This window comes from Crocodylus siamensis, chromosome 13, assembly GCF_052110815.1.
Source record: "Crocodylus siamensis isolate JL-2025a chromosome 13, ASM5211081v1, whole genome shotgun sequence".
NCBI classification, from domain to species: Eukaryota; Metazoa; Chordata; order Crocodylia; family Crocodylidae; genus Crocodylus; species Crocodylus siamensis.
Window position 1 is genome coordinate 34259669 of NC_143407.1, and position 20767 is coordinate 34280435.

A 20767-nucleotide genomic window follows, 5' to 3' on the forward strand; every position below is an offset into this window, starting at 1 on the left:
GTAATTCAACATGTCTTCAACTTAAAAACTGAAGTCAGTGAGACTTAAAATGTGCTGATGTGCTGTCCTCAATACAGACATAAGTATGTGCTCATGTACTCCCTGGGAAAAGGACCTAAATTTGCTAAGGAAAAAGAAAGATATATTATGTGCTTTTGACATTTCTGTAACAGGAGAATGCTTAGTTCTTTTTGAGAAGCTTTAGATAGTGAACTCATGCTGAATATTTTCAATTTTAGTTTTATAATAAGTGCGTTGGGGAATAGTTTGAGACTCTTGCCGAGTGGTTAAAACCTTTGACTGGAGAACCAGGAATTGCTCAGGTCCCTATCCAGATTGGTCCCTGTCTCAATAGATGATCTTGGGCGTTTCTCTCTGCCTCGATTTCCCCATATCTAAAAGCAGGTTGTAATTCAGAGTGATCTTGGAAGGATTAATCAGTTGTAGCCAAATTATGTTCACTTAGATGTAATTTCCAACTGTATTTGCACTAAGCCAGAGATACTGGATGAATCTGACTTTGAGTAGCTTTGCTATTGATTTCAAATGAAGTAGGCACAAGCCAAATGTTTGTAAAGCACTTAAAGATGTTCTTTATAAGGCACAAAGTCAGGCAAAACTCCCATTAGACTCGAAGCAGGATGTTAAAAATGTTTTCATTACTGTTGTGCTCTCGAAGTCCACAAGCACCAGGGAAGCTTTGCACATGGAGAGAGGGCCTAGCTGGTGACTTTGGGCTCCTGTACGTGTGCAAAGAGCCGGCTTCAGTGCACTGGGAACCCAATGTGTCAGAGCAGCCTCAATTAATTGAGTTTGCTGGAGCGCAGAAATGAATGCGCTCCACTGGACTAGTGTCACGTGTTTCACCGTCCCTGCGCTAAAAAACGGTGGCAGGGTCCTTTGAACTAAAGCTCCTTGAATGACTTTTAGTTTAAAGCACACTGCTGCCATTTTTCGGGGCGGGAATGCTGATACACACGGCACTCAGGCACTTTTAATTAGCTTAGCTTGCTAATTAAAGCACCCCCTCCCCCAACACACACCTCCTGGAGCACTTTAAAAGTGCCTACTGTCTTCCCCAGAAACCGAACCAGACCCCCTGGTGGGATTTCTATGGTAGGATCCAAGACTGGAGAATATGCATCATTCCCTGTTGAAGCTTGCAGCAGAGCTTTAGCTGAAAATTAAAATCAGCCCAAAACTGTACTCCGTTTCCATGGTCCTCCCCCCATCCCTCAGTTAAAGGCTGAGAAGCCAGGACCAGCATGGATGAAGGGAGAAAGTTCTGGCCTCTAACAGGACTCTGGGCCTGTAGGATTTGTAGGAAGGGCCTGTTCATTTGAGGGGAGAGAAACTCATCCCAGCATTAAGGTGGGGGGAGTCTCAGGGAGAAAAGAGTCTTTTGGAGATGCGTTACACTTTTGTCCTCTCCTGTTGTATTATTGGCTATATCTTTTGCCTTGCTGCCTATGTACAATGATTTGGGAAGACCTAGATTTAGAAAAGTAAGGTTGTTTTTTTGGGGGGGGGGTCTGTTCTTTAATTTCTTACATACATTTTGCAGCCATCGATCCTGTGGATCATGGTGTACCCGGAAGAGGTCTCTGTGCCCATCACACCAAGACCTTAAGTGTATATGCCTAACCAACAGGGAGGCTGCCCTAGTCCGACCGTCCTCCCTTTAGACTCTCGAGACCGAGTCCAGATGTTCGGTGCCTCGATGGTTGTAGCTTCTGCCAGAGAGCAACAGATTAGAGCTGCTGTCATGGTGATATCTCTTGGCCCTTCTCCACCAAGGAGTACCCATGAGGTAGCGGGGGCTAGGATTTTGAGGCGCCCCATACTCGCCTTGCTCTGGAGGTTGCAACATGGTGGTAATTTATAGGTGCTACCCCAGCAAGAAGCCCCGCCACATTGCCAGCAGGCCCTCCAGTTGGATGCAGTTTACGGCTGTACCCAGGACCATACATCTAATCATCTTTTAATGGGCTAGACCACAATTGTGACTGTATGAGCTTTGTAACCATGAATTTAGTATCTTGTTTCATAAACTTGGTTTCTGCTTTTCAGCTTCACCTTGTTGCACGATATCCCTTTTAGTAAAGAGCATGGTTGAGCATGCTGGAAGTTACCATATTTTAAATATTTATTTAAATTAATTGTTTTTAATAGTGAGGCCAACTTGTCCTTTAATTTCAGGACTCAGAGTAATTTATGAAGTGTTGACAGGTTAAGGGGGAGTAAAGAGCAGAAGTTCACAGTAGAAACAAGTCATTCACCACCTACCTTCGCTATTTTTTGCCTTCATACATAGAAGCTTTAGAATATGATCACATCTGTACAACAGTTAGGTTTTCAGGTTTCAATGAGTGTGGTTAAAAATCACAATTTCATGAAAATATATTTCTCCAATAATAGGGAGTTCTTTAGAAGAAAATAATTTGAGTTGCAATGTATGAATGAAAACTCAAGGGCGTAGTATAACACAGTGGTAAAATTAAAGATTTCACTAATGCAAAACTTTCCAGTATGGATTTGTTGACATCACCACATTTTTTTTTTTTTTCAAAAATATGTTTAAACCAAATATGATGCACCAGTTGTTGGGGCTTTTTTTTTTTAACAGCACTAAGTTTGACCACATGAGTAATCATGTTTTACAAGGTCTCCTCTTTGTGTCTACAAAACATCATTCTTGAACAGAAAATGTTTTGGCACTGAAAACCGGCACTTAAATGCATGCTTTGAAAGATGTGTGTTTTAAAGACGTGGTGTAAATATAATGTAGTTTATGCCATTTCCTTTAAAGCTGTTTATATTGGTATTTTGACAAACATAATTCTTTGGGAATGGGAGTGGGAAAACCCCTGTAGAAGTTTTAATTTCTTACAGATAGAAAATCAAATTCTGGTTCCAGTGAAAGCATTGTAAATTGAGAACAAAATCCATCTGAAGTCAGTGAAATCACTGCAAATTTGTACCACTGGTAGAATTTGCTCTGGAGTTTAATTTTCTCCTTTGCTTTCTACTGATATGTGTTTGGTCTCCCAAGACATTTTGTTCATCTCATATTGCATTGTTAAAACATTTGAAATTCTCTGTGAAAGTGTGGACAGGAGGAGATTGATAGAGCTGAATCATGACCATGCTCAGCTTTTGCCTTATATTAACATTCAACAAGTTACTGTCTCACCAGCCCTTCCTCTTTTGTGTTAACTATAGTCATTAATTGACTATAGTACATATCAGTAAGCACCCATACACACATAAGCACATGCATTTACACTTCATTTCTGGAGGACATGCTAACAACACATGAGTAACCTATTAATGCCTCTTTATCGGAAGTTATGGAATTATAAGTAATTATTGATGGAGCATTTGTTGTGTAAAATCTGGAGAACTCTATTTTTAGAACAAAGACTATTTTTTAAAAAGCTAATCCACCTAGATTGAATGTTATGAAGTGATAGTGCATATTTTAACATTTGAATGCAGGTGGTAATAGTTCACTTGGAAGTAAGGCAATTCATCTTTAGCTGAGAACTTTTTACAACACGGCTTGTTGACCCAGGAATCTATCATTGGATTTGTAAGAGTTGGCTGTATCAAGTGCTTTGTGATGGTTGAGTAAGGAAGTTAGCAATGCAAAAAATGATGGTTGAGCCTGACTGAACGCCCACTGAAACCCACCAGTCTTTCCACTGACATCAGATCTTTGGTCAGTGTAACGGGATTACTTTTGAGACTGTTTTCTAACAAAACTTTTGTACATGTGACCGCAGATGTCCTGTGCATCTGACCTGTGGTACGTAGCTTAATTTTTTTCTGTGCCTCAGTTGGCCTATCTGTAAAATAGGCATAATAATACTATACCAGGGTATTAGGAGGCTATGTTCCTAAAGTTTGCAGTCTGATGAAATCATTGCCTGAAAATGCAGTATAAACTATTAAACCTTTTCTCCCAATCTTAATAATGACTAACCTAATTTCTCCCTAAATTTCATTAAAAAACAATAAACTTCTTGGAGGAGTTCTTGTTGAAGGTATTTCTTTTCCTCCCCACCTCAATTTAGTATTAAATATTTAAAACTAGTGGTAATGACAGTCTTTCCAGAGATGACTTCGTTCTCACAACCCTTAAGGGTTTCTTCCCATCATTTTGCCCTTGTTGGGGTAGATGGTAGTACTCAAGCTGCTTTTATTGCCATGAGATGGAGCAAAAGCATGCTTTAAGAAAGCCTGCTGGGGAGCCGGGACTTTGGGAAATTAGAGCCCTTCCCCAATGTGCAGAGAGTTGGGAAATACCAGGTGAGGGAGTTGCATTAGCTGTATTTGCTTGCTCATAGTAACTAATTTTTTTTTTTTTTTTTGCATGATGCCAATTTGAAAATTTGTTCTTGTTTAAACATCATTGTTAATTAGGGCTGGCTCCTTGCTTCTGGGTCATCCGATCAACTAACAAGTTATTTGTAATTAAAAAAAGAAAAAAAAAAGTCGACTAATATTTATCCGGCAAGTGCCATTATAGTTGCACATCAGCTTCAGGTTGTCCGTTATCTTTTGGTTTTCTAATTGTTCTTCTTCTGCCACTTGAACTCTTGATAGCTGCATAAGGACATGGTCTTGCTTATGCCTATGGGACTGACAGCCACCTTGTACAAAAAGAAGATGAACAAGAACAGGTACTCTGACAGCAGAGTCAGATCTACTGTGTATTATGCAGCAAGGAAGTAAATGGCTGAAATAAGGAAAGGAGGTGGCAAGACACATGTATTAGTGAAGCAGAATTAAAAGAGAGAAAGATAGGGGGCTGCAGTAGTCAGATGGAGAGGAGGAGAAAGCTGGGACTTGAAAGTAGCATCTCAGACATCCTTTTTGTATTGCAGTTAAATTAGCTGAAAAAATACGCATTGCCCTGAACATGATTTTGAATTAAGCCCGTTTGGGGGCTTATTTAATCCGCTGATTCCTGTGTTCAGTTTTGCCTGTGGAGACTTTCACCTATACAAAATGATAAAAGCACATTTTTAAGGGGCAAAAGAAGGCAATTGAAACATTGGATAACGTGGACCATGAATGTAATTGCATTATCATTGCATCTGCGACATGTGGCGTTCCAGAGGAGAATGTTTCTGAAGCTCATTCGATGCAGTATGTTCAGTTTATTACATAGCATCTGGTTGTATGTTTGTCTCCACTTCCTTCCATCCCCTGCATGATCCTTCCTCCACCCACCCCATTTCTCCCAGTGGTTTCAGTGGAGTTGAAGCCACACCACTGTCCTACAGAACATGTTACGATTGTTTGTAAGTATCTCCTTTTTTTTTTAAAAAAATGCAAGAAAATGGCAACCCACGAAAATGATTGAGTGCAAATTTAAGCTTTTGATCCCAAAAGATTTAATAATCAGAGGTGCCAAAATGTTTGCATTCGTTTTGGAAGCTGTTCCTCTTGGTTTCAGGTGTTCGACATTGGGTCTTTCAAAGAGTTTTTAAACAATTCTGCATTATTAGACAGTACTGTTCATCATAAAGCTAATGGATTTGGCATTAAGAAATGCTTATTCAAAAATTCTGCGCCCCCCACAGTCCCAGTTCAGGATTGTGGGACCTCTCGGTCCTTCCAGTTTGAGTGAATGTCCAGTAAGCAACTTCTTGACTGAGTGAAATGCAACTTTGAGAATTGCTTGGTGTTTATTTTACTTTGTTCTTATTTTAAGCAAAGCCAAACCGGCTCCACAGATTTCACCTAGTAAATCCATGGGAGGAGAGTTCTGTGTTGCTGCCGTCTTTGGATCATCGCGATCCTGGTTTGCAAATAATCCAGGCATAAAAAGAGAAAAAGGTTTGTATGTTAGAAAATGCAAAGTTTTTGGTTCTTTGCATGTAACTTGGTGAAAAAAAATTGATGGAGTTGAAGTGGCTTATACTGGACTTATTTGACGAAAAGCTATTTTTGTAGTATTCATGGTAGGTAGTTGGACCTTGTAGCCGATCTCAGTGCTGTTAGTGCTGTGCTGGTTTAGGCAATATGCACTGGAGTTGGCTTTATTGTGGCAACAGCAGACATGGCATTGAACTTGACAGCAAGCAGTTTCACAGCCTAATAGCAGCCTCATTTCAAGGCTGCTGTTGGCTGTCAAAAAATTGACTAGTAGGTGATTGATAGATTTAATCGCCGATTCTTGTGAATGGCAAGGTAATTGCTCTGTAACAAGGCATAATGAGGTGTGAATACCTGTGCACCCTCTGAATCTACATGAACTAGGTATCATGCTTAATGTGACGTAAGCAGCACCCTTAATATTGAGATCAGTGGGAGATGGCACATGGCTCGTTCTAGCCACATGATTTAAATAGCGGACTGCATTTACCCGGCATGTCTTAAGTCATTTGACTCCCTTTTCTGAATGGCTCCTGTGTCTGCTTGTTTAGTTCATGAATTAATTTTGCAATAGGATATTGTCTGTCAAATTTCTGGAAATCTTTACAAACCAACGGTGTCAGGGTCATATTATTCGAATGCTTCATGTTAGCTGGGATCAATTGACAATAACTTGAAAGTTGCACAATAAATCAGTTACTTTTCTGCAGTGCTGAAATGACCACAAAGGCACTTGTGAATCTGTTCAGTCCCAGCATGCCTCTGCCCCTTGGCTTGGGAAAGACTCAGCTGCCGTGTTGGGGAGAGATCCACATATTAAGTGATATAGGTTGTAGCTGTGTTGGTCTAAGGACACAGGCAGACAAGGTTCTTTGGGTAAATTTGATATCTTTTATTAGACCAACTGAAATTGTTGGAAAAATTTGGGAAAAATTCTCCTTTGCAAGCTTTTGGGTACAAATGCCTCTGGCTTTTTTACTGTTCATTGCATCCAAGAAGAGCACAGAGCAGCTGCAGATGCTTCCTCAGTCTGACGAAAGGTGTTTGTACCGGAGAGCTTGCAAAGAACATTTTTCCAACTATTTGAGTTCGTCTCATAAAAGATATGATATACTCAGCGAACCTTGTCTGCCACATTGTAAGTAACATTTGTTTTCAGAAGTATCTGCAAAAACATGAACTTGGCCGTTTATAACCCCTCCAACACATGACATTGGCAGTGCCTGACCACCCAAACCCACTCCATTCTGGGATATAGTTTTCAAAGCCATAGATGGTAGCTGTAAATGCCAGGGAAGAAACAAGCATGCTCTGTGCTTTTCTTCTCAACCCCTCCAGCATTTCCCTGCATGGTAGTAATGGTTATGCTGTACCACACATTCATAAAGAAGGCAAATCATTTTTTTTAAATGCAGCAAATCTACTGGAACTATAAATGTTTCCTATAATTCTACTCTGCTATTGTAATAATAAATGTTTTCTATGTCTTGTTTTGAACAGATCAATCGAAGCAATTTGTAGTAGAATCACTGTATATTATCAGCTGTTACGGTACCCTGGTGGAGCATGTCTTGGAACCACGTCCGCTCAGCACTGCTCCAAAGATCAGCGATGATACTCCTCTGGAAATGATGACTTGCCCAAGAGCCAGCTGGACACTGGTTAGGTAGCTCATCCCCTGGAATTTTGTTCTGCTTTTTGTCCTCGTGTTTAATTCAGACCATTATCTTGTAAAGAGCCGAGCTATTCTTGGAGGGCATGAATGAGCTGTGACATCAGTCCTTATAGACTTCAGTAAGAACGGGAGGTGCATGCTAACGTCCAGGTAGTGTGGAGCACCCATCAGGGCTGTAACCTTGCCAAGGACCAAATTCACGTCTTTGGGAATCCAGTGCTAAACTCCCGTAGACTGCATTAACACCAGGACTTCAAAAGAGCATAAAACTCCCACTCCCCTCTCTTAACAAACACGTTTTATGGACAAGTTTAAAGTTAGCAGTTGATGCGTATGGGAATCGATATATATTGGCGATTTAAAATAATCAAACGATAATTTCACTTATTTTTAATACTAAAATAAGGCTACTCTTGTTAAGGAAATGCTGAAGTTATTCACTGAAATGTGTGACTGGAGCCTGTGACATGGAGTAAGACATCCTATAAGTAGCTGAAGGCGGCATCTTATCAAGGATTGCTGAAGAAATTGCTCCTGACTTGTGGAATAAAACAAACAGAAATTGATGAGAAGATATTGTCCGTCCTTTTGACATTTTAAAATATTTTTCCATCGATTTTTGTAGGCTCCGATATTCTTTAGTGCTACTCATTCCTGGACTGGACTAATCAATACTTGATTTACCAAGCTATTTAGGAGTGGCCAACCCTAATTAAAATTACAACACAGTCTTCAAGACTATTATTGTTGAAAAGAGCAGGTTGTAATGGAATTGCAAATTCTAATTGGATCAATAGTCCATAACTTTACACAGCACTATTTCAGAGTTTTGTAAATGCTCTGTTTCCTTTGCAGAACAGTAGCAACAATGGTATAACAAAGGTGCCCAGGTTCTGTTGTGTTTAATATTAAACAGCGCTAGCGCAACGTACAGTAGTTCTAACATTCATTTACTAACGCATTCTGAATTGCCTTGATTGCTTTTTGTGTTCAGTATACAATGAAAGGAAAAAAGGTCTTGTCCTTTCTTCACTGTCCCTGCAAATTGGTCACACTTTTCAACTGGCTGTGTTTGTATTTCAGCGTATGAGCAAGCTTATTTAAATAATTATAAACATTGTACAAGCTTGTCTAAATAATTGTGTGTGATGACACAGGCACTGATTTACATTCTGTGTAATAGCTTAAATATTAATAGTCTTGTGTTTTTTTTTTTTTCCCCAGAACTCCTCAGTGGAATGAACTGCAACCACCATTTAATGCAAACCACCCATTGCTCCTAGCTGCAGATGCAGTACAGTACTATCAGTATCTGCTCGCTGGCTGTAAGTAGCTAAGAACTTGGTCTTGTTTTTTTGGTGTGAATTTAAGTTAAAATAGTAAGTTCCAAAAACAATTTCTTAACCTACAATCTTAAAACAAGATACATTGATTACCAGGGCCTTTTCTTAGGACCATTTTGCAAATAACAGTGACTGCAGGTTTTGTATTCTCCAAAGCATGAATGAAACGGGGAGAAAATTTAGTCTTCCCAAGATGAAAACTGTAGCTAAATACATCTTAGAAATGTAGTGGTGGTGATTGTGTTGACATTTCTGTTCTGAATTCTTGTTCTAATGAAAATAGGCATTTAATACCGAGCCTTAAAAAATTGCTGCAGGTTAAAACATGGCATAAAAATGATGCCGGGGCTGCAGAGCCCCACGCACCTGTTTGTAGTCTCCCAGCTGGGCTCCAGGCGGCTACTGGCAGAAACTCCTCGAAGTCCAGGTCGGCTGTGGCGTGCCAAGGAAAATGGCCTTGCATACCAAGCTCTTGCACACGTACTGGGAGCTACCGATCCCTGGGCTAGTGGGTCTTTATTATTATTTTAATTGTTGAGTTTTTTAGAATTAAATCTTGCATGTAATTTTTTAGCCCAAGTTTCTGATACAGACTAATGACTTCCAATTAAGTCTTTAACATGCCTGCATATTTTAAAACGTAAGTTGAATTGTTACTCATTTTGCTTCTCCACATAGGAGTCAGGTGTACGTTTTCATACATCTGGAGGTTAAATTTGTCTTGGTGGGCTTTAATATGTGGGATAAATAACCGGGCACATAAAAGACTGTAAAGTAGAATTCACACTTGTCTTGTAGTGCATGCCAGAAATGATGCTCAAAGTATTTTTTGAGAAGATCAAGTCACCAAAAAATTACAGTAAATCATGAGAGCAGAGTTGATCATTAGAAAATACAGTTTGAAAGAAGGTGCAACATCCGGGGAGGGTAGCATGTCTCCATAATGCCTCTTCATGTATACTGCTTCTCCTCCTTAACTGTGAATGTTTGCTTCCAAGCAGTATTAGTTATGGCCCGTTCGAGCTCAGAAGGCCCATGAAGTTAGCATGGCCCAGGCATGCCAACTTCTTTCGTTGGGCAACACGCAAAGGGAGTGATTTTCAGCTTCCTGGAGGGAGGAATGAGGAGAGTACCTAAGGTGTCTTGCTGTGGCTGCAGAAGCATGAGTTTCAGCTGGGTGAAGCCAGAGAAGTCAGGAAAAGCTTTGCAGCGGCACCATCTGGGACTGGAAGGAATTGGTGCAGCAGGAGATTGCTGGGAATATACCATTGGTTTCAGCATGGGATCGCTCTCAGAAAGCAGCTTCCAAATGTATTCAGTGGTAGAGTAATAGGTATGGTTTAATGTCGCCTAGAGTCCAGACAGTAAGAAGTGTCAAGCCAAGCCAGGTATTGCAACTGAGATTCATCTCGTGTCACCAGATTTTCAGGGTCCTCTCATTTCTTTCCTCCTCTCTTGTATCCACTTCCCCACATGAATCAGATACTTGCTGGTAGTTCACCTTGTCAGCATTTTTCCTTTTCCCCTGGAGTTTGTCATTGCTAGGATATTTGGCACCAGGATCTTGGAGGCTGCTTCCTTCCAGAAGCCTTTTCAGGGATGTCTGGCCACCTGCTGCACACTGTGTGGGCTCTATCCACCTCATTATGAGGGAGCACATCTGTATTGCCCTGTCGGTTTAAGAACATGGCATACGTTTTCTTTTCCTTTGGATAATACAAAACGGGAAGAATGTGACAATGGGGAAACAGCGCATCTCAAAGCTTAATGGACAGGGTGGATAAAGCTAGCATATTACGTGGTTCTAGTAATTAAAAATGCAGAAGGTGAATGTCTGGGTCACAAGATCGTGAGTCTGAAACATAACTAATGAAACCGATTGTAAGAGCAAATTAGATGTATTCCCTCTACCTCTCCAGCTGGTGCATGCATTCTGGAAGCCAAAATATGGGTGAGGCCTACAGGGTTCGAGAATATTTTCTCTCTTTAATTCTTGCGTGGGATAAGACTCACAAAGCTCTATTCTTTTTTAAATTCTATATATCCTGGCCTGTAGTCTGTGTTGTATTTTCTATATGCATTAGTCTTCCGTATTTCAGAGGAACCTGTTTTAATCCTGATGCTTCAAACAGCGTTCCAGCCATCCAGCTCTTTCCCCCTCGTGTCTAGTCTTAAAAACCAGCCCCGAAGGATGGTTGTGGGATTTTCATTTGTTTTACTTGGATCTGTGAATTGAGTGGCACAGACAGCAAACACACTTAGCAGAGTATAATTATGGGAAGACGACAATGCTGCGAATGGAAATAGTAAAGAAGCTGTCCGTCCTGGGAAGAAGAGCAGGAGAGGATGCCGAACTACCTCATAATCCACAAGCAAAACAAATCAAATGCAGACCGATAAACAGAATTGTAGATGCATTATACAGAAAAACCTTCATAAGTGTAAGTCTTGTGTTTTTCTTGGTGCCTCATAAACACAGACCTTAACTTTTCTTACGAATATAGTACCTCTCTATTTAATGTCCGTTTTCCTGATTTGCAGAGGGATGGCACAAGCCCCAGGCTTGTGAAAAATAGGGCGCATGTAAAATGCAAGCAGTACCGAAATGTTGGGCTTGCTCTTTATATAGGAGCAGATTTCCCCTGAATTAAAAAAGTCTGACTTATTTCAGAGAGGTTTTCCTGAAGTCCACTGTGGGATTCTGCTACACGAAGGCCTCGCTGGCAAAGCATAGATTGTATTGTTAATTTCTGCCCATAATTTATGGGCGAAAACTGAAAAAGTACAGGCTATAATCTAATATTTCTATAAGCCAGGCAGTAGAGTAGATGCATTAATCCAATCCAGGATTGTGATAGCAGACTCGCTCCTGTATATGGTCTGCTGCAGCAGACGTCTTTGGAATTATCTGCTGAAGGTTGCTATGGCGAAGATGACTCAGCTGTAAATTAGTGCTGCTTTTGCAAGAGCAGAAAACAATATAAAACCTTTTCGCGGCCCAAAGAAATTACATTGAAAATGACTTCATAGCAGACCAAAAATACTAATGAACATGGCACACGAATTTGAGGTCTGTTAGCTTGGATTTGTCTGCTTTACAGATTCAAGGAAATAGAGTTAGAGTTTATGAGTTTGGTTCAAATTAAAGAAAATGGGCAAACTGGATTCTTCCCCCGGCTCCCATGAAAGATGTGCAGTCGGAAATTTCAGACGCAAGCCATGCGAACGTGGATGCCTAGATTTGGCCGCTGGTCTTTCAGAGTCATTCCTCTTTCACAACCCTGTCAATACAGATAGTTGTAGAAATGCGATTCCTTTAGGAGTAATGTGCCTAAGTGTTGTGCGGCATGACAGAAAAATAGACGGCAGAAAAACAGGTGGAAGCTGCAAAAACACCCAGTGTGTTAGCTGCCGGGTTTCAGCGACCGGAACTTGTATTTTTGTGCGATAGAAGCAGGCTTCTTGCTGGAATTTCAGTCTTTGCAGAGTGTCCAATTTAAATACATTGGTTTGTATTTGAGACAACAGAGCATTGGTGGGTGCATGTTGGTTGCTGTGTAATATTTGTGATATTAAATGTGGAGACAGGTCAGTATTTTTGAATGCCCATGTCTATAATTACCGGTAGGTATTCGGGTCCATACGCAAGCATCCATATACATATTTTGAGGTGGGCAGTACCCCCAGTGAAGTCAATATGAGCTGTGTATGTTCTTTGTTAGGAAAAATCAGGTGGTTTGGTTAGGTAACTAAATGTGGAAGTTGACTTTCTGACTAAGGTGGTATATTTCTACCTCCAATAGCCAGTTGGGGTGAATAACACAGTGAAACGTGAAATAACGACTTCTGTGCGGTCTGATCATGCTGCCGTTCATTTGTTCCACTACCGATACCCTGAGTTCTTCATGTTTTGCATCCCTGCATGCCTTGGTTATTAGATCAAAAAGTACACAAGGGCATTATGTCCCAAAATGAAGAAAAGGTAACATCGTTGCCCTGTAGTCATATAAATTATACCAGTTGTTTTGCTGGAATTAGTGTTTGGAAGAAAGAGCCTCCATTTGCATTGTAAATCTTTTCTGGAAACGCTGTTTTCTTGTGCTATCAATAGTGAATGTGTCTAAATAAGACAGTTGGGAAAGCAGCGGCCCAAGACGTGCATCTTTCATGGGGCAAAAAGAGTAGTGTATCTATAGTCCTCTTCTGCATAGATCGTGCTCTGTAGTGCTTTCAAGGTTAATGCTGTGTGCAGTTATTTAAAAATTATCTATCCAGACTTTCAGAAGTACTTGGCACCCAGTAGTTTCTATAGGGTGCAATAGGGACTGCCTCCTGCTGGGCACTTTTGAAAATTGGTCGCTGTTAACCTTAACTTACAATTTCCAATTGGAGTTGAATTGCTAGTTGAGGCCAGACCTCCCCTTTTCCATGGGCTCTGCTGATTTGTAGGTGCCTCTTTCGTCCTCATTGGAAACAGTTATTTGCATTGCATTGCATGCACTTCTTTGAGCATATTTTCAGAGCCACAGAAAACCGGCTGCTGACTTCAGGTCACTGTATACAGAACAGTTTATCTGTATGTGCTTTTTAGTGTCCAGTAAAATTAGGTGTAATGTGTACCTATGGTCAGAATGTAATTCTTTCCAGAAGTATATAGATGTACAGGACCAGATTCATTCCAGGTACTGAATTCAGGGATGAATGTGGTCCTAAAAAAGCTATACCAGATTGCTTCCTGAACTCAGAGCACCCTTTTAAAGAAAGAAAAGAAAATAGCATTATGCAGTGTGTTCCTACGTTGGAGAGAGCTTCCCAAGTACTGGTGATCTTGGTGCATTATCGGTTACTTTACTGCATGGATTCATAGATATTAGCGTCAGGAGGGACCTCAGCAGATCATTGAGGCTGACCCCCCCCACCGTGGGCAGGGAAGAGCGCTTTCCTGCCCGGGGCGTGCTTCCCTGCTTAATACCTTTTGTACCCGTGCACCTCTTGTTAATCTGCGAACGTTACATAAAATCCGGAATAGCATTTGCACTAGTTGAGTTCCACTGAGCTTTTAAAATCAAGTTTTCATTCAGATAAAAAGAAATAGCATCGAGCTAAATTCAGAAGTTTAGAAAATAAAAGATCGAGGATTTCAAAACAATCTAGGAACTTGGCCATAAAACAGAAAACGTACTAAAAGTTGACTCCTTTGCTGAATTTTGTTTCTTACACCTGCTTCTTCAGTGGTGTTATCCTTAGTTTTTGAGGCTACGTTACTAAAAGCCAGAGCAAATAGATTCCATTAAACAAGACAGGATTCACAGTGCGGGGGGGGGGAAACACCTGTTCACTTTTTCCTCAGGAAATACGCACTAAAATGGAATTATCTGGCTCTGCTTACCTGCAGTAATGTAATGGGTTGACATTAGCTATAGCCTCTGGTTTGATGTACTATCACTTCCGTAAGTAAGTTTAATTGCCAGCAAATGGCTAGATGGGAGTTTAGGGTGAATTCTACAGCTGTCTACCACGTTAGTAGTAAAAGGAGTTCTGGCGCCATTTCAGGGTCACTATTTGTATCTGTCTATCAGAGGTAGAATACAGCAGTTTCTCTCAGTTTCAGGCTTCTGTATAGCATTTCTGCCAATTGTTTGGTTCCATTAAGTGTACGGGAGGAAATAAAAGCCTGAATGACCAAGTCACAAGGGGCTATGGATAGACCCTTTCTTTGTCCACACTCAGAACATTGCATTAGGTCTCATTATCCATTTATAATTAGTGACCTTTGCCCTCTGGGTCATTGAAAAATACTCAATGTGCTTTTCTAACACTGGGTACCTCTATCAGCAGACAGCCGGAACAATGAAACGTCTGGTAGTCTGGTTGAAGGGGTATACTTTGCAGGTTTTCCTAAATATGCAGTTTGATGCTAAAGCACAATAGTAAAATCTTCTTTAATCTTTGGAAAGTTCAAAGTAGGCCAATAATGTATTGGCTGGGGTATGGCAGGAGAACTGGTTTTTTTTTTTTTTTTATAAATACTGGATTTATTTTAGCATAACTCAGTAACTATCTTGTAAAAAGGATTTTCAAGTTATAAGCTGTGAATGTAAGGGAGTAACAAGGAGCTATTGTCTGAGAAAATGTTTCATTGAACAAGTGCCCAAGACCTTTATCCCAAGGGCATTTGCAAGGGGATTGGCACAGCTGTTTGATTGCTTTGAGGTCATCTGTGACATCTGCTGCAAAAACCTGGATGCCTGGTAAGCATTACACATTTACCTGAGCGCTCCAACAGCCAGTGGTTCTTTAACTTTTTCGCTTTCATTGACGAATGGGGAACTGGATGGTGAATGATCTGGACCACTTACATTTTAACACTTGCATCAGGACTTGCATTTTATATTGAGAATCTACTGGCCTCCAGAAACATCGGTATCCTTTGGATAATTTCTGCAATTGCCTGGAATAGAAATACCAAAGGACAAAGCGTCTTCTTGAAATTTGCTCCATCACAAAACTAAGTATTAAGGTACCCAAAGACCCCACTCAGAGTTGAGGTCTAATGGTGCTAGGTACTGTAAAAAACACCAAAGCCAGTCTGTGGCCCAAGGAGTTTACATAAGAAACAGGGACCTACCAAAATCGGATCGGAAGTGTGCGGCCCAGCAGCTCCTTTAATCTTGCTTGTTTTGCTGTGCGCACCTCCACCCCTGATTGGCGGAAGGGCCCTACCACCTGCTGCTGATCATCCCGGACGCAAAACCTGCAATTTGTAATATGCTGTTTTTTTGCCTCCTGCTGGTGATTGGCCAAGGGGCTCTGACGGCGCTGCTGCTGAATGCCTGGCAGGCAAAAGCTGTGGCATATTTAAAACTAAGGTCCCTAATAGTAAAGGATTATTCGCAGAGAGCTGCCTAAACTGCTAAGAGCAAGCTGCTATGATGAGATGCAGTACTTGCAGTCAGTTGTTAAGGACGAGATACAGTACTTCCAGGGTCTGATCAGCGGAAGGTAGAGTTGGAAGGGATCTCACAAGGTCGTCATCTAATCTAGCCCCTTGCTCAAGGCAGGATCATCCCTGACTAACAATCCCAGTCAAGCGTCTTTCTAATCTGCTCTTGAAAATGTCCAAGGATGCGATTCTGGTTTCTCTAGGTAGACTCTCCCAATGTTTGACCACCCTTATAGTCAGAAAGTGCCTCCTAATCTCCAAACTAAATTCCTTGGCTGCAGCTTGAAGCCATTGTTCCTAGTTTTGTCCCCTACAGCCACAGAGAAAAGCCTGTCTCCACCCCCTCTGAAACTGCCCTTCAGGTATTTAAAGACTGTTTTCAATTTCCTCCTCAGTCTTTTCTTCTCTAGACTGAATAACTTTAGTTCTTTCAGCCTTTCCTCATAAGTCATGCCTCCAAGGTCGCTAATCCTTTTTTTTTTTTTGCTCTCTGTTTTACCTTTTCCAAACTGTCCACATCCTTCTTGAAGTATGGGACCCAAAACTGGACACAGTACTCCAGGTATGGCCTCTCTAGTGCTGAATGGCATGGAAGAATCATTTTCCTTGATTTGCAAGTGACATTCCTGTTAATATGACTGTAGCAGGCTGGCTGGCAAAGGCTTGCAGCAGGCTACACATTCCAGGCTGGAGGAGTCTGCAGGTCTGTGGGGTCTACAGCAAGCTGCTGGCAGTCAGGAGGGAGAGGACGCTTGGCTAGTGGCAGCAGAACCGAGCCAAGGACTCTCCCCCTTTCTCTCTCAACCCCCTGGCTCCTCTCCCTTGGAGTCTTTAACTTCCTGTGGCCAGATAATCATCCTCTGCGGCTGGTCCAGTTCTCCTAGGCAGCCTGCAACCACTCCTGACTGTCTACAGCTGGCTGCATTCCCTCCCCACCACCCCCACAAACCTGCAGACTCCTCCAGCCAGCTTGTTACAGCTGTAACCCAGGTCCTTCAATCATCTTTGTTCTCTAAGCACTAGTTGCTTCCACTGTGTTCAGTTGGTCCTATAGAAGTTAACACCCCAGAAAATCCTTGCTTCAGGAATCAAGACGCTGGTAGTAAGCGAAAGCTGTTTAAGTTTGCTTTTCACTTCCCTACCATTAATTACCATAGTTGCAATGAGGAACCTCTCTTGGCTTATTTTCTAACCAATATTTTTATTTCCAGTACTGTAAATTGAAGCTTTAAGTGATGGATTAACTTAAACTGTACTTCCATTTTGTGATATGGGTAAAGAGATTTACCCAGCCAACCACTACCTCCTCGCATTATGTATCTGTATGGATACAGGAGCTTGTACACTGCATATGATTCTCTGATGATCAGTAATTTCCTACTATAATCGGGCTTAATAGCCTGTCCTATCTGTTGATAATCCTACAGTAAATATTACCAAAATTGAAACTTACATCTATTTTTTTTTTAAAAAGGATGAGATACAGTACTTCCAGTGGTTGACATATCTAGGTTAATGCATTTAAGAACAAGGCTGGAAATGAGCACCTTTAAACAAAGCAAAGTTGAACTTTAAGGCTAAATACAGTAAAAAAGATAAAGGCTGAATCTGTTCAATCTTTGCAGGTTAGCGTAAGCTACGTGGGTTGAACTGACAAGCAAGTAACCAGACATTCACTCTTGATTCCAGGAATGCAGCCACATGCCTGCAGAAACCCACGCCAGAAGCCAGGGTGCACTAGAGCACATCTTCTTGCTCGGTTGGAGCAGATAGCATGGGCCAAAGCTAGCCTGCCCAGCCTGCAAAGGTGGAGTTTGCGGGGGACGTACAAAGCATCCTGCGATGCTGGGGGACTGTGAGTTAACTTGAATCTGGAGAAGAACTGGGAGAAAAGTTCAATAAACTGATTTAACCTACATCAGATCTGATTAAATCTGATACTGTACCCATCCAGGTTTATCTTAAACTGCTTTCAGCCATTTTGAAAGCAGTTTATGTGCACGGAACTCCTGTTGTGTTACAGAGTTAAACCAGTTTCAGATCACTTATACCAGTTTAGGTGTAATTTCTGTTCCTACCTTAAAAATGGGTCGTCCCTTGTACGAAGATGCTTATAGTTTCTCTCCTTTTGCCACTGTTAGGGTACCTTCAAATTCCAAGCAGCAGCTCATCAAGACAATTTTATGGAGCGGACCTGCAGTTGTCAGAAGCAGACCTATGACAAGAATTAATATATTAACTCATATGCAGCACTCTTTGACAAATTGCTTACTAAATACATCAAAATTGATTGGACATTCTGTGTTTAAATTGACAAATGACTGCATTAGGGGAAGGAGGGAAATCCATTAATTACAGCTGCCCTCAAACATAGGAAATGTAATCATATAAATATAGATTTTGTTAAAACAAAAATCTCTGCTTTATTGTAGTGTTGCTGGTAAGTGTACTTGCACCTCTTTGCTATTAAATCTCTAATAGGAGGTTTTAAAGGCAGTTCTTAGCAATTGACTTAAATAATCAAAAGACCATTTCTGTTGTGTTAAAAGGAATGATGCACTGCTTCCTTATCCCGCTATGAGCACTTCTGAAAAATGTATTTCTCTCTTAGGAAGGGGGATGGGTGAGTGGCATCACAGCGGCTTGTTCATTAATTGTTGTCCCAAATAATATTTAATTCATGTGCCTTAACCCTAGAATTTGAAGATCTAGAACACAGCTTCCCCCAGATCAAGCTGGTGATCCCTGATCCTTTCTATCCTCCTGTGATGGACACTTGCGGTGTGCGAAACAGGCCGTAGTCGATTCGCATTCAGATTTGGCCTGAATCGGGGATGATGATTCGATTTGTTGATTCAGATCACTGTCCCCGATTTGATTCGGCCAAATGGAAAATCTGAAGATTCAATGCTGATTTAGAGAATCGGCGATTCAGCCATAGATAGTCACAGCTTTAAATGTTTTTTCTATAAACCTCGAGGTAGTAGGTGCGGCTTGTGAATGCTGTGATGCTGGGGCATCACAGAGTACGCAGAGAGGACCACTCCCCCCACTGCTCCTGTGGGACGCTCCATCTGCCCCAGCGTCACAGAGTTGATGAGCTGCCTGGCAGCTTGAGTTATATGGAAAAAACATTTAAAGCAGTGTCTATGTCCGAATTTCCAAATCTCACTGCATTGATTTGGTTCAGATTCAGTTGGGAGAGATTAGGGGTCTCCTGATTCCATCTGGATTCAGAGATTTGGCCACCAACTCGGGCAAAATCTCCGCTGAATTGAATTGAAACTTGGCACAGCTCTAATGGATAGGTTTTTGTCTATGTGTATGCTGTAGTGATTTGTATTTAAGGTACACCTCAAGGCAAAATTAGGTTTGTGAGCCTAAAGCAGCACCATTAAAACATTAAGGCCCATATTTACTCCTGACACAGACTTTGGCCCTTGTAATACATCCTTATTTGTCTGTGGGCCAAATGTTGTGCATATTTTGCATTTTCCTTGTAGTGCCTTTCATCAAGGGATTCCATATCTGACATGCTAAGTGCTCGCTAACTGTTGTCTTTAAAAGGGAAGGGTTGCTGCTGGTTAACTGTTTAGTTGAGCTAATTGATAACACAATCTGTGCATGTAGTCTGTGCAAGGGCCTATGGCGTCGTGTTTGTATTGCCTACTCCCTCTGCAAGTTAAACACCACGGGCAAGATTTTTGTCTCTGAGCAGCATTCCAGACCTTTATTGCCTATTTTACACTCCTTTCACACATTCCACTGATGACAGTGGAAAAGCTACACACGCAACTAGTGTACATTATGCAATAGAGACTAATAGGTAGAACGGCAGAGGGGAATAGGTAAAGAGACTGGGATGGAGAATTTTGCCTTTTTAAGGGACTTTTTCTCTTTGATGAAAATATTTTTTCTATTTTTAATGAGTCTGGTGAATCACAATATCACGAGAGAAAGATAAACATTCATATAGTATTTTGTAACAGTATGCTTTATGACAAATCGTAAGCAATGCCTTTCCAGGATTTTCAACAGGCCATTGTTTCAGTGGAGGCTTATTGTGTGATTTGTGTGCGTGTGTGTTGGTTATCTTTCTACTGAATGCTGTATATGAAGATGTGCTATATGAACAATGAAGATCTTAGCTTTATGAATGATGAGTAACCACATGCATAATCTTTACAAAATGCATACTTATCTTTTATAGCAAAGGGCTCTCCCAAGGTCACAAAGCTTAGTTAAGTCCAGGCTTCTAGGTACTACTTTAATAAAAATAATACACGTAACCATCATCAAACCAGAGGCAATTCTCGGGGAACTGTTTTACAGGTACAAAGTTTTGCCCATCCCAGTGTGTTTAGTCTCAGTTCACTCTACAGTTGTAACAACTTTGTGGAGCCTCTGGCTACTTGCAGGGTTTCAACAGGAGCTCTCTTTTCTCAAAGCTTGTCAGCTGTGCTCTGTGTCCCTCCACTGTAAGTAAGGACTGCCCACAAAATTGTGACTAATCAGAAATTGCAGGTTTAATGGTCACAATTTTGCAAAATGATCCACAGCTTGCATTTGCAACAGCTATGCGGTACGCAGAATGGATGAGAAATCAAAGCAGTTCAGAGCTGAATATTGTGGAAGGTGGCTGGGAGATATTTTTTTTAATGAATGAAGTGCTGATGAAGGCCAAAGGAGCAATTTTGCAAAACAAAGAACCCGATTTGTTGCTACATCTGAATGACCCCTTCAGTCATGGCTTTCCCGCTCGTTTCACCGGGGTGTTCTAGCTAACTTTTTGGCAGGTGCCCCAGGAAACTGCTTGAGGGTAGAAAGTTGCATTTACATCAGGATTTTGGCATTTGTACAAACATCATTAAACAGCTTGGATGGCACCAACTAGATGTAAGCTCATCATCAAAGAAGGAA

The 20767-nt window shown here is 41.1% G+C and overlaps 1 protein-coding gene across 4 annotated transcripts in view; it reads left to right on the top strand.

Moving 5' to 3' along the window:
- BCAS3 (BCAS3 microtubule associated cell migration factor) overlaps positions 1-20767 on the top strand; it is a 457217-nt gene that overhangs the window by 179934 nt on the left and 256516 nt on the right. For all 4 annotated transcript variants that reach the window (XM_090025357.1, XM_090025360.1, XM_090025358.1 and 1 more), the window contains 3 exons: positions 5723-5847; positions 7387-7552; positions 8786-8886. In XM_090025357.1, coding sequence (XP_089881483.1) covers positions 5723-5847; positions 7387-7552; positions 8786-8886 — 392 coding nt within the window. The remainder of the gene's footprint in view (positions 1-5722; positions 5848-7386; positions 7553-8785; positions 8887-20767) is intronic.